The following is an 11,618-nucleotide window of genomic DNA, read 5'->3' on the forward strand; positions in this document are numbered from 1 at the left end:
TCTTTTCATCGCTGCAAAATTTTTCCCAAACTACAACAGCCTTCCTTCTCTCTCACACCAATAGCACACGAAGCCAGAAAGTCTTGATTGCCCAAACTGCCCCTCCTTGTTTCCGTGGCTACTTTAGAGTAAGGGATTGCATGCAACCCACGTAACATCGCCTGCATGTTTCTACCCTTACAAAATTGCTGCCAACTCAGCAGAAAGTTAATGGCCGTTGTTGACAAATGTCTGCTGAAATCGAAAAGGAAATAAAAAATCGATGGTTTATAACTTAGAAGATATGTGCTTGTCGTCTGAGCTATCTCATTTCAAAGCAAATGCAGATCATTAGGGTAGCATCATGATGCTACTACCTTGGTACAATTTGATGGACAGGAATCGCAACAGAATGCACATGTTTTCTGGTGTATAGCCTTCACACTTTGTTTAGATTTCACATGATTCTAATCATCCAATTGATGATCTTTTAATTTGATTTTTTTTTTAATAAAGAAAAAGGTTTGGTCAAAAGGGTGGTGGTCTTCGGATGCATGTCGGTTTATATCGTACAGATGGTGTAGAGAGAGCAACTTATGATATTTGATTGATTTGACAGTTGCTATGGATGGATGCGTAGACCATGGTCAAAAAAATAATGTGGCCAGTTTCTCGGTCATTTAGTTCATTCTTCTAGAGATTTAATTCTAATTTACTGGATTTAAGTCAGCAATTTTCAACATAGTTGCATTCTAGTTGTTATACTCAATACAAAATAAAATTTTTCTCAAAAAAATGTTTAATATAGAACATGGAAGCAAAGAATCTACCTAATCAAAGTATTTCATGGATTAAAACTCCAACGAAATTATTCCCTCCAAAAAAAATTCAACAAAATTATATAAATGCAACATTCTAGTACGGGCTTATAAGTGACAGCTGTTCTCTTTTGTTTTTTTTTACATCATCTATAGAACAAAATACATGCATGAAGTCACTCTAGAGTAAGCATGGCCTAGAAGCAATTAAACAAGTTAGTTCAGGCGGATGAAAAGGGAACTTCCTAAGAGACAAAGCTGCAACATGAACTGGCAACTTGTCATATGAGAGTGCGAGCTTTGAACTTTGAATGGACATGCATGGTGAATGACCATGTTAACATGTATTTAAAAGAAATGATGATATCATTCCAAAAACTACAAAGGTGGAAAGATCCAAAACCTCTTCTCTTCTTCATGCTCCTCTTGTCACGTTGCCCCTGCGGTACTCACCATGTTTCATTATAAAACAGTAGCCAAACCATTTGAAACATGACCCATGAGCATCCACCATCAACCAGCATGGACTCCTCCTCCTCCTCCTCCTCTTCCAACAATCACCACCCACATCCACCCCCTTCTCTTCTCTCCTTTCTCGCTGTTTTCAAAAACGTCCTCAACCAAGGTCTCTTTTTCATCACAACCCCCTATAATGTAAAACTTTTTACATCCCATCAATCCTCACTCTTTGTTTATATACTTTTCTTCTTCTTCTTCTTCTCTTCTTCTTACAGAGCTAATCAGAAGCGTGCATGCCTACCGAATCGTTCCGGAGGAGGAAGGTGAGGGGAGGGAGCTGTGGGTGGAGAGGGAGTTCCTCTTCTCTCCCACCTCCCACCTCGAGATCACTGCGCCGATCCCCCGCCAGCTCCTGCTGGCGGATCCAGTGGTGGGTGGTGGCGTCCGCCACCGGCCGAGGTTCCACGAGGGGCAAAACATTGGCCTTTGGCTTTGTATTCTAGCATTCGACTCTGCCACCGCCGCTGCCATCTCGCGGCCTCCTCCCATCCCTCCCATCCTCTCCTTCTCCAGGTATAGACATATTGTGCAAGATAGGCCAAGATGTTACCAAAAAGAAAGAAAGATGGGCCAAAATGGAATGATCTCCTTTCCTTTAATTTTGTTCAGATTTTTTATGTGGTTTGGGGATCTGTTAAATTGGATGAACTTGATGAAATCCCAAGAATTTTATGGAACTGCATCGCAAATCTTCCCTCAATCTAACATGACAGGAGTGTGATGAAATTTAGTTCTGCCAATTAAAGCATTTGCGAATTAGTTCATGATTATTTGTAGCCCTGTGTTACTATTATTTTGCAATCTATTTGGAATCTTTGGGAGTTGTCCATGATATAATTTCTTTTTAATTTCATTTTTCTTTTCTTTTCTTTTGTGGTAATGCATTTGGAATATCTAATTGATTATGAATCAATGCTATGAAAAAGTTTGCTTGTTTCATTTCTTGCTTGGATGACTTCTTGTTGATACCAGGGTGAATCGTGATGTTATGAACGGAAATTGGGACGATTTGGATAAAACCAGTGGTTATTTAAAATAAAACTGAACATTTTTCATTAAATTTACAAAGGTAGGCTTTTATTGCTTCCTTGCATGTGTACTCCAGAAATAATTGAATTTTTATATTTGCTAATACTATGGCTGGATGTTGTGGTGATTTTCCTTTTTCTTTTGCTATTTTATCACAGAAAAGGTTTTGCTCTTCCTTGCTTTTTTTTCTTTGTTTTTAGTTTTCTGACTATAGAGCGCTGATATGGAGTAGCTTGACTAAAGCATTCACAACTTTGAAACTTGGAGAGATGAAAGAGATATAAAAGTATGAAAGTATAGTATTCAAATTTTTCATCATATCTTGAGAGTCCCCGTGCTTGGTATTTATAAAAAAAAGGATGCAAATCTGCATGGTTAGGATCATATGATTTGCTGATTGAGCTTTTTTTTTATATATCTACTGATTGGGGTAATTAGGAAATCTATTTTCAAGTATGCCATGACCGGGCGCTTTTCTTATCTGCTGATCTGGTCGATTATGATATTTTTTTTGGGCACATTAAGATCACAGCTAGTTGTAATTGATCATACTAATTGTTCAAAGATTTGATTGACTGTTGATTTTACTGGACGCATATTTGGTGGGATGAGCTGTTAGGTGAGATTTTGGGATCATGAATTCGAGCCATATTCAGCTGCTTCTTCTTTCCTCTTTTTAGTCATAGTCACCTTTAGCTGCTCATATTGTCCGGATAGGATTGGCCTTTACGCATGCTGAGAAAAGGGTTATTCCTTGAATTTTTTTTCTTTTTTCTTCCGATGTAAAAGATGGGGCTAATCTATTGACCAATACATTATGCAAATAAAAAATGTAGACAAAAAGACCTAGGAGACCAAAGTAAAAATGATGGCTTAAGAGGCCAGGAGGAAAAGAAGGAAAGCGTGAGGTCCTTGACTTATCTATGATTAAAGCTTTCTCAAAGTATCTCCTTTTTCCCTTTTTTTTTGCCCCTCATGAGCTGATAATCTCGCTACCTGTATTTTCAAGTTATAGGTAATTTCTAATGCTTGGTAGGAATGTATATTCTATCATTAAATGAAAAGCTTTCTAGCTTCAACTTCCCCTGAACAACTTCTCTTTGTCATTTACTTTTTCCCCCTGCATATTTTTACTGTTTGCATTGAGAAAATATGATTATAGTTTTAACTTGAATTCATATGTCTGTTTCAGAAATCCAAGATTACAGTCTGTTCCAACTTTGTCCTGTGATCTTCAAAAGGTTTTCGAGTTAAGGTGCGAAACAGAAAACCAAGAGCTGATGCATGTTGTTTCAGAAGAAATCCTTGCAGACAAAGATAATAAGTTTTCTCGGCCAATGAAAAATGCACCTGATTATGATGAAGATCAACTCTCACACTCCGGTCCCATGATGAAACAAGCAACATCAGACAATCAACACTCCCATGAAATTGTACCTGGTTAGTGAGTTTCTTACTGAATACCTGGTGCACAACCATTAGAATCATCACTACAATTCTATTTAAAGTGGCATTTTTCCTTAGTTATTTGAACTGAAAGGTGGTTGCATCATGAAATATTTTATAACACAAGTTTGAGCATGTTGTGGATTTGTTCTAGTTGTCAGCTTGAGATACATGTTTTATTTTTGATTTTTTTTTCATGAAACCTGGATTTCAATTATCAACAAAAATTCTTTTTTGATTCCCTTTAACTTGGAGTTCTTTGTTTAATTTTTCAAATTTTGAAGCTGTTTCACAGTTTGAATAATCGAGCGAAGATCTCTATTTTAAAGAGAATCAAAAAGAAATATTGTAGATAATTGAAATCCAAATTGTGAAGCTAATTTCATCATAAATTATTTTACTTCTGCATATTTTCTAGAAATTAATCATTGTTTGAGCTGCTTGCATTTATGCTCTAACTGGAAGCTTGAGGTCTTGCCACTCATTGCTCCAAAAAGAAAAAGCATAAGCTTGAGAAATCAAATCCTTCTTCAGGAGAGTTTGCATAAGATTGCCTAAAAATTGGGAATGATCTAAACATGAAAGTTCTCTGTCTTAGCTCATGATCTTTACCGAACCTTTGGCTGGCTTTCTACTTTCCAATGGCTAGAAGGGTCAAGAGTTGGACTTTTAGGATGCATAACTTAGTGTCATTTAGATCATCACCCCTGCATTAAGAAATTCTGAATGATGCATGGCTTTCTATCAAGTCTGGTAATATCTTAGTCTGACCTAAAGGGGATTTTGATGTGATGAACAGGGCACAATCTCAGGGTTAAGAGCATCACATATAAACAAACTTAAATTATTTTATTCAGAGCAGTCCAGCGAAGAATTACATCGAAGTTTATAGAAGATCATGTATGTCACAAAATGGTTGTTTTCGATCTTCAATAGAATTTTCAGGGATTTTATACAGCTTCTAAGGCATCGATTCCCCAGCTAGTTCAAGGTCTAGGCTGTAGGTTATCAGGGTAAGATTTAGTCAAAATATGGTCAATTTGATCTCTAAATCATTAAACAAGTTCACTAGTGGGAGTGTCTACGCTCTACAAATTGGTATACATCTCACTTTCCATAAACAAATGCCACGTAACTGCTTTCCATGGTTTCAAGACGAAGGCCCTACTAAACGAACATACAAATAGGCCCTGATGATATATGTGAGACTAAATAGTAAAACTAGACCACATTCTCCCTTACATGTAGAATACTCTTATTAGTGTATCAGGCTTGTTTAAATAGAAACACAATTTCTCAGATAAAACAAAAAGAGAAATACATAATTATTTTGTTTATTTTCCTCCTTAGCTTGCACTATCTTCTTATGGCTTGAATAAAAGAATGCAGAAGTTGGAGCATCCATGAAGAAGAAGAGAGCTGCAGCAGAGCATGTAGCTAGCATTTCTTTAACTGATCTTGTTAAGTACTTCAATCTTCCAATCATAGAAGCTTCGAGAAATTTAAATGTCGGATTGACTGTACTGAAGAGGAAATGTAGAGAATTTGGTATACCTCGTTGGCCACATAGGAAGATGAAGTCTCTCGACACTCTTGGTACACAATCTCCAGGTAATCTTCGTATCTCCCTTCAGATACTTTTACCAAGTCTCGCATGTAAACATGTGCAAATCATCAACTAATTCTTGTATTTATGTCCAGTAAAATGACACAAGGAAGTTTGGGCCATCTTTTTCTATAGTGTCAGTCCTAGATACTGAAAATGCTATTCTGAATCATATCTGTTGAATAAAATTTTAAGTGGTTGTTAAAGATTGGTCACACTGTTGATGCATACTAATAAATTATATACTACAGCTAAACAATATCATGTTTAAATTGAACTTCAAATAATAAATGAACTTGAATTGGTATTCTCAGCCATGGTGTCATGTAAAAATCAAAGTAGTGGTTGTAGGGCATTTGTCCATACTTAATGGCTCATTACAGTGTTTCATGGTGACCGGACATACATTATTATGTTCTAATTTTAGAAATTCTATATGACTGTCCATCGATCATTCGATGTCATTTCTCATGCATAAGAATTAAGGAATTGATATGCAGGAAGAGATTCATAGACAGGAGAAAGAGGACAAAGCAGCTGCAGCCAGAGCAGCCACTAAGAGAAAGCGAATGCTAGAAACCGAAAAGGAGGGTATTGAGAGGAGCCCATTCATGGAGTTGCAGGGAGAAACTAAGAGGTTCAGGCAAGATGTTTTTAAAAGAAGACATAAGGAAAAAGTTCTAAGCAAGAAATGCCAACAACCTTCTTCTTAGGTTCACTACTGCTTCCACAATTGAGTAAATCAAATGGTGTGAAGTTGTAGCTTTTGCTATATTACTAATCACTAGCAAGAAGGAATAGAGACATCACATCATGGTTTGCTCTAAACTATAATAAAATTTCACATATTTCTCTTATTCCACTCCAGCATTCACAGCCTCCAGTGGCTAGTGATGTTTTATGTCATCGATTTGTGATCAATAGCTAGTAGCCAACCTACGTTTTGCTTTAAAGATTTTGTTAGAACCTGCTAAGACACAGAGAGCCAGTATTCTGCTTTGGCCAAGTTACTTACGTCTTGTGAGTTCAAAGACCTCTTTTATTTCTTTCCTCCTTTTTTTCTCGCTTGCTACCCCATTCTTTCGCAAGACACGCATGACCAAAAGAGGTGTTCTAGTCATTAATCAAATTACACCCATTATAATATAAGGATCTAGGGGTGGCAATCGAGTTGGGTGACATGCGGATCGGGTTAAAAATTATCAACCCAAACCTAACTCGTTTACTAAACAAGTCAAAATTTCATATTTGAATTCGACCTATTTATTAAATAAGTAATCCGACCCGACCCATATAATCTATTTATTAAACATGTCAAATTAGGTTAAATAGACTTTCAACGGATTAAATGGATTTAAACAGGTTGAGCGAGTCAGGTTAAATAGGTTAAGAAGATTTCAAACATGTTAAATAAGTCGGGTTATGACTTGACCTAATTATCAAACCGGTTACAAGTTTAAATCTGAACCTACCGATTTAATAAATAGGTCTAGATGGGTTAATCCATTTATGACCCAAATCCATTTATATCAAATCTAAATCTGCTTAAAGTGGGTCGTTCGCAGGTCGGATTGACAAATCAGATCATAAATTGCCACCCTCAAGTACTGTTATAAAATCTCTCAGTTTTGTTACATAGCTTCTTATGTATATAGAAAATACATATAAGTAGAAATTGATCCCTTTGAAACTCCAAAAGCATGGATGCGTAACAACCTTTTTGTGTTATCGGATTCATAAACATCTAATAGCTTATTGAGATTTTGAAATTGTTCCATAGTCCTATGGGGTATATGAGGGAGGTCATGGGCTTCTTATCATGATATGGGTCCATTATATTTTATTGGGCTCTATATGTGATGCAGACCAAGTTTTTAAGGCTTAGTGGGCTATTAACATGTTAGAACTGATTACTAGGCCCTCACTAGGCTCACCTCTTAGGAAACAAATGGGAAGCTCATATATCACATAAAAGAGAGAAGGGGACGGTGCCGATTAGTGTATATGCCTCTCTCTTTCTCACATAAGAAAAAGATAAGGGGCACCATATAGCATGCCCCACCAAACCATAGTTGGCCCTCCCCTTTCTCTCATATAAATATATAGCTAGGGTTGGTGTTGTAGATGAAAAAATATAAAAAAATAAAAATTCTCCCTCCCTCTCATAATTTTCTCCCATGTTCCCTCTTCCATCTCTTGTTTCTCAAGGGACCTCTGGGGTTTGGAGAAACCCTAATGAGGCCATGCAATGAGCGAAGAGAATCTATAGGGACTTAGCATCAATATTAGGGTTGGAGACCGTATGCTATTCCGAATGGGAGTACTCTAGAGACTCTCTCTACCAAATATTCATCTTGATTTGTTTGCGCATAAGTATATTCCAAATCCTATATTTATTATTGAGAAAACTTTTGCATGCGTTATAACCAATTTGGGAGAATGGTATTTATTTATTTATTTTTTGCTGCATATTCGTGATCTACCATGCTTCACATCTTAATTTGATTATGGCCCAGATGTAGGATGAACTTTGGATTGTCATCAGGTTGATCTCCAATCGCTGCATCTAAATTTTATGTGATTTCGATTTCACCACTTTTGAGAAGGACTGTTCACAGCACATCAAATTTGCTACAATTCCTTTTCGGTTCCAAGTTTGAAATATTATATGGATTAAGGGACTATGCTCCAAACAACCAAATGTGTGAAGCTAGGAATTATTTATTTACTATAGCAACATTCTAGATGATCCATTTTGGACTCCATTGGGTTTTCAAGAATAATTTATAGGCATGGCCCTTTGTAGGCCTACCTGGAATTCTTGGGTTTGTGCACATAGCTCATGTTTGGTAAGTTGTACAATAGTCCCTTTGTTGTGTGTTAGGCTCGTAGACTCAGCTTCCATATGGTGTTCAATTTGGTTTTCACTTGGCTAGTGCACCTAACTTATGTTAGACTAAGCCCATGGTAGATGGTTTCTATGTCATCCACTATAAATATAATTAAACATGGGGGCTTATAGGTACCAAGGTTGAGCACCTAGCGTGTAGGTATTCAAGCCCTGGTCCTATAGGGTTTGTTTCAAAACTCTATTGACCCTATTTTGTAGGTTAGTGCTTCTGGGGATTGGCTTTGGGTGTAGAAATGAAGGAAACTAGTTTTCTAACCTTGATATGGATCAATTTCATACGTTTGAAGAAAATTCAAGAAGGTACAAGAAACTAAAAGAAAAGAAAAGAAAAAACCGAGCAAGAAATTAAACTACTATGCTAGGGACAAATGCGATCTTGAGAGGAAATTTGTTTATTGAGTAAGAAGAAATATGATTACATGCTTTGACAAGAATTTGCCATTAAATATAAAGAAATGCAAGAAAGTTTTGAAGCAAACAAGGTGCTTCTCGATTTGTAAATGGACATTTAAATGCTCCTCTCTTAGGAGGACCTTGTGGGAAGCCTCCTTGTCGGGACCTTCATTTTTATTCTTTGCTCTCCACTTCCCTTAATTCTTGATTCGCTCGATTGTGGGTCGGGGTTTTAGAATAGAGGTGGAAAGCTAATGAAGAATTTAAAAGGGTGAGATGGAAAATTCTAAAAGAGGGTCCTATCATCAAAAGGATGGGATTTAGATGGTTGGTACCATTTCTTCTTGTGCAAGCTTTCTATTACTTGGAAGATTAGTTTAAGTATCAAGTTATAGTTGGTCTTAGTGTAAAACAAATTATGATAGTTAGAGATAGTGTAAGGCATGGTTTGGGTTTTGGGCTTGACCCAAGGTTAATCTAGGGTTAGCCTAGGGTAGGGTTTGGGGTTGAGTTAGATGTTTTAAGAGGGATTTGATCTATAATTGTTTAGTAATCCAATCAAGCACTTTGGAGTGCAAATAATCAAGAGAAGAATTACAAGTGTTTCAAGGATAAAGATCAAAGTAAAACATCACCTTGAAATCGTAGGATAAAGATCATAATGAAACTTGTTGAAGTAGACTGCTTTGAAAAGATGACCATACTATATATGTACGATATTCACAATTCTATCATCGTTACTTTTCACAAAAAGATATCTCTCCTCAGCTCATAGCATGACAGTTTATCGTATCTAGAATACAGAATTTACACCTTGATTGAGCAATGAGGTCACATAAGGACTATCACTACAAATTTAAGGTATAGTTCTCCTTCTCCCACAACTTTTACCATATGCATCATCTCCCATCGTCCGTGGGCTACAGACTTCTACCAGCCAATGTACCAACATTAGAGAATCTAAGAACCACACAAATAGCTGCCGTCACTGTTGCCTAGGACGGTCACAATAAATAAAACACATATTACCCAAATCTATTTTTTTTCTCTATTTTATTGATCCAAGTCAAAAATAGGAAAAATGAAAGAGTTTTCTTGCCTTGTACTAACTATTAACTCAAAATGAGTGAATACAAAAACTAGTTGATTATATAAGCTAAGAGAATCAAATGAATAAAACATATTAGATTAAACGACACTAACTACTCCTGCTGCCTTCAGTGAAGATAATTTGGTCAGGCTGTGAGGCTGAGGTGGTGCAATTAATGCTGAGCTCCAAATCGCTGTTTTCTAGTATTGGAGGAGAAGTAGTAGACTGAGTTGGATAGTGCCGGTGCGGCTGGATTGACGAACTGGAGGGTACTTTGTAGAAATCTGGGGCACATGCAGTAGAACTGGCTTCCGACGCAGCTTGGGTTGTAATAAAAACTGGGAGTTTTTCCTGCAAATAAAATAACCGATTTTTGGCCATATTTAAGAAAGGATTCTCACAAACCAGTTCGTGCAGTTTGTAGGAAAGAGTTTAGGAAATTGGTGAATGTTTACTTTCAAAAATATAAAAAATTGTATGGACACGAGAGGGAACGCAGAATTTACCAAATAACTTTCTTGGAGATGGTGATAAATCTCTTCTGTAACTTCACAAGGTCTTTTAAATGATAATGGTGGGGTAGAAGTTTCGGATGCAGGAGTCTGGAAGTAGAGTGATTATCACAATATAAGAAGTGAGGAATAACATAGTAAACTATATGAACAATTGATAGAATGATTGAAAATTTGATACTTTTTGGTCAGCAGCGCTAATAAGTTGAATGAATGAGACTTACTAGATCACCTATCCCGATATCAAAAAGGCTAGACTTGCACTTCTTTTTATTCAGATTACTCTGCCGAAGAAAATATTTCTGAGCATGACTGGCTACCTGAGTTGGAGTTCTAGTGGTAACAAAATTTCTTGATATTCCCTTCCAGTCCCCCTTACCAAGCATTTTAAGACCAGCTAGAAATGTTCGATGTTCTTCTTCTGTCCAAGGCGCGCCTGAATAAGAAAAGAGCAGAGTCACCGAGAGATCAATAATCGAATAAAGAAATACGAAATCTCATTTCTTGCTAGCCCACTATACACAAAGGATGAAAAGAGTACATGAGAATCTTGGCATGAAGACAATGTCAAAAGCAAAATGATTTTGTTAAGCAAAAATAGCTATTAATAGAAATTGACCTTATGGCCAAAGAATGACACGCGGAGGCAAGTTATAAAACCATATTTTGGTAAATTACCAACAGCATTTGTCATACACCCTTAAAATTTATGTATACTACATTGATAAGTCTTCTAGAGTAAGAGTTTTTTATTACCGTAGAAACTGAAAAATTTAAATGCAAAATGAAAAGTTTACACAGTCAAAAATATCAAGTAGATAGTAAAAATTTTCACTTTTGTTATATTTCTTATATGGACCCTATGTTGTCCCGGTTCAAGATTTTTTATTTCCCCAAAATTTCTTCAAACTACCAAGAGAAAAGATTTAAGTGCATCCCTTCTATTTTTTTCCGGTGTGAAGCAAGTAAAAAAACAAAGCTTGTTTGCCCTAACGCCGATTGAAGAGTGTAAAACAAAATTAACAAATAATATTAGAAACAAAAACTTTCTCTTAAGAAAAAGATGAACAATAATCAGAACAAATATATTAAGATGCACGAACACAAGTTGCATCTAGTTAAGAAAGTTACTAGGTTTCATGATAAGAAAAGCAATGACAGAAAATATCAACACACTTAGTGCTAATTAAAATCCAATGGCGGATTTTATAAGCAAATTGAAACCAAGAAACATAATAAATCCACCTTTATTAACTCCAGGATCCAACCTACAAAACGTTGCAAGAGTTACCAAATTATTAGGGAAAATATTGTT

General features: G+C 36.3%; 2 protein-coding genes across 3 annotated transcripts in view; one reads left to right on the forward strand and one right to left on the reverse strand.

Moving 5' to 3' along the window:
• The first annotated feature begins 1,218 nt into the window (after nt 1–1,218).
• Nucleotides 1,219–6,020, forward strand: LOC103723984 (protein RKD5-like). Of its 2 annotated transcripts, XM_008815095.5 has the most exons (5): nt 1,219–1,422; nt 1,532–1,829; nt 3,538–3,785; nt 5,181–5,402; nt 5,898–6,020. In XM_008815095.5, exons 1-5 carry the CDS (start codon nt 1,290–1,292, stop codon nt 5,909–5,911), a joined length of 915 nt encoding a protein of 304 aa, XP_008813317.4. In that variant the 5' UTR covers nt 1,219–1,289; the 3' UTR covers nt 5,912–6,020. The 2 variants fall into 2 exon arrangements, with proteins under 2 accessions (XP_008813317.4, XP_089779956.1); XM_089923830.1 differs by lacking the exon at nt 5,898–6,020 and having other exon boundaries at nt 5,181–5,893.
• Nucleotides 6,021–9,584: 3,564 nt separating this feature from the next.
• LOC120110761 (putative transcription factor At5g61620) overlaps nt 9,585–11,618 on the reverse strand; it is a 3,390-nt gene continuing 1,356 nt past the window's right edge. Inside the window, exons 2-4 of the mRNA XM_089923749.1 lie at nt 10,528–10,739; nt 10,298–10,393; nt 9,585–10,142 (exon numbers count right to left, since the gene is read on the reverse strand). Of these exons, the coding sequence (XP_089779875.1) occupies nt 9,900–10,142; nt 10,298–10,393; nt 10,528–10,739 (551 nt within the window). The 3' untranslated portion in view covers nt 9,585–9,899. The remainder of the gene's footprint in view (nt 10,143–10,297; nt 10,394–10,527; nt 10,740–11,618) is intronic.

Source organism: Phoenix dactylifera, chromosome 6 (genome assembly GCF_051530095.1).
Source record: "Phoenix dactylifera cultivar Ajwa chromosome 6, Ajwa_hap1_PhDact_Kaust_v1.1, whole genome shotgun sequence".
NCBI lineage: Eukaryota > Viridiplantae > Streptophyta > Magnoliopsida > Arecales > Arecaceae > Phoenix > Phoenix dactylifera.

Coding starts and splice junctions, on each gene's coding strand:
- LOC103723984 (XM_089923830.1), top strand. CDS start 1,290: ATGACCCATGAGCATCCACCATCAACCAGCATGGACTCCTCCTCCTCC. Junction 1,423..1,531: donor CAAAAACGTCCTCAACCAAG/GTCTCTTTTTCA, acceptor TTCTTCTTACAG/AGCTAATCAGAAGCGTGCAT. Junction 3,786..5,180: donor CTCCCATGAAATTGTACCTG/GTTAGTGAGTTT, acceptor AAAAGAATGCAG/AAGTTGGAGCATCCATGAAG.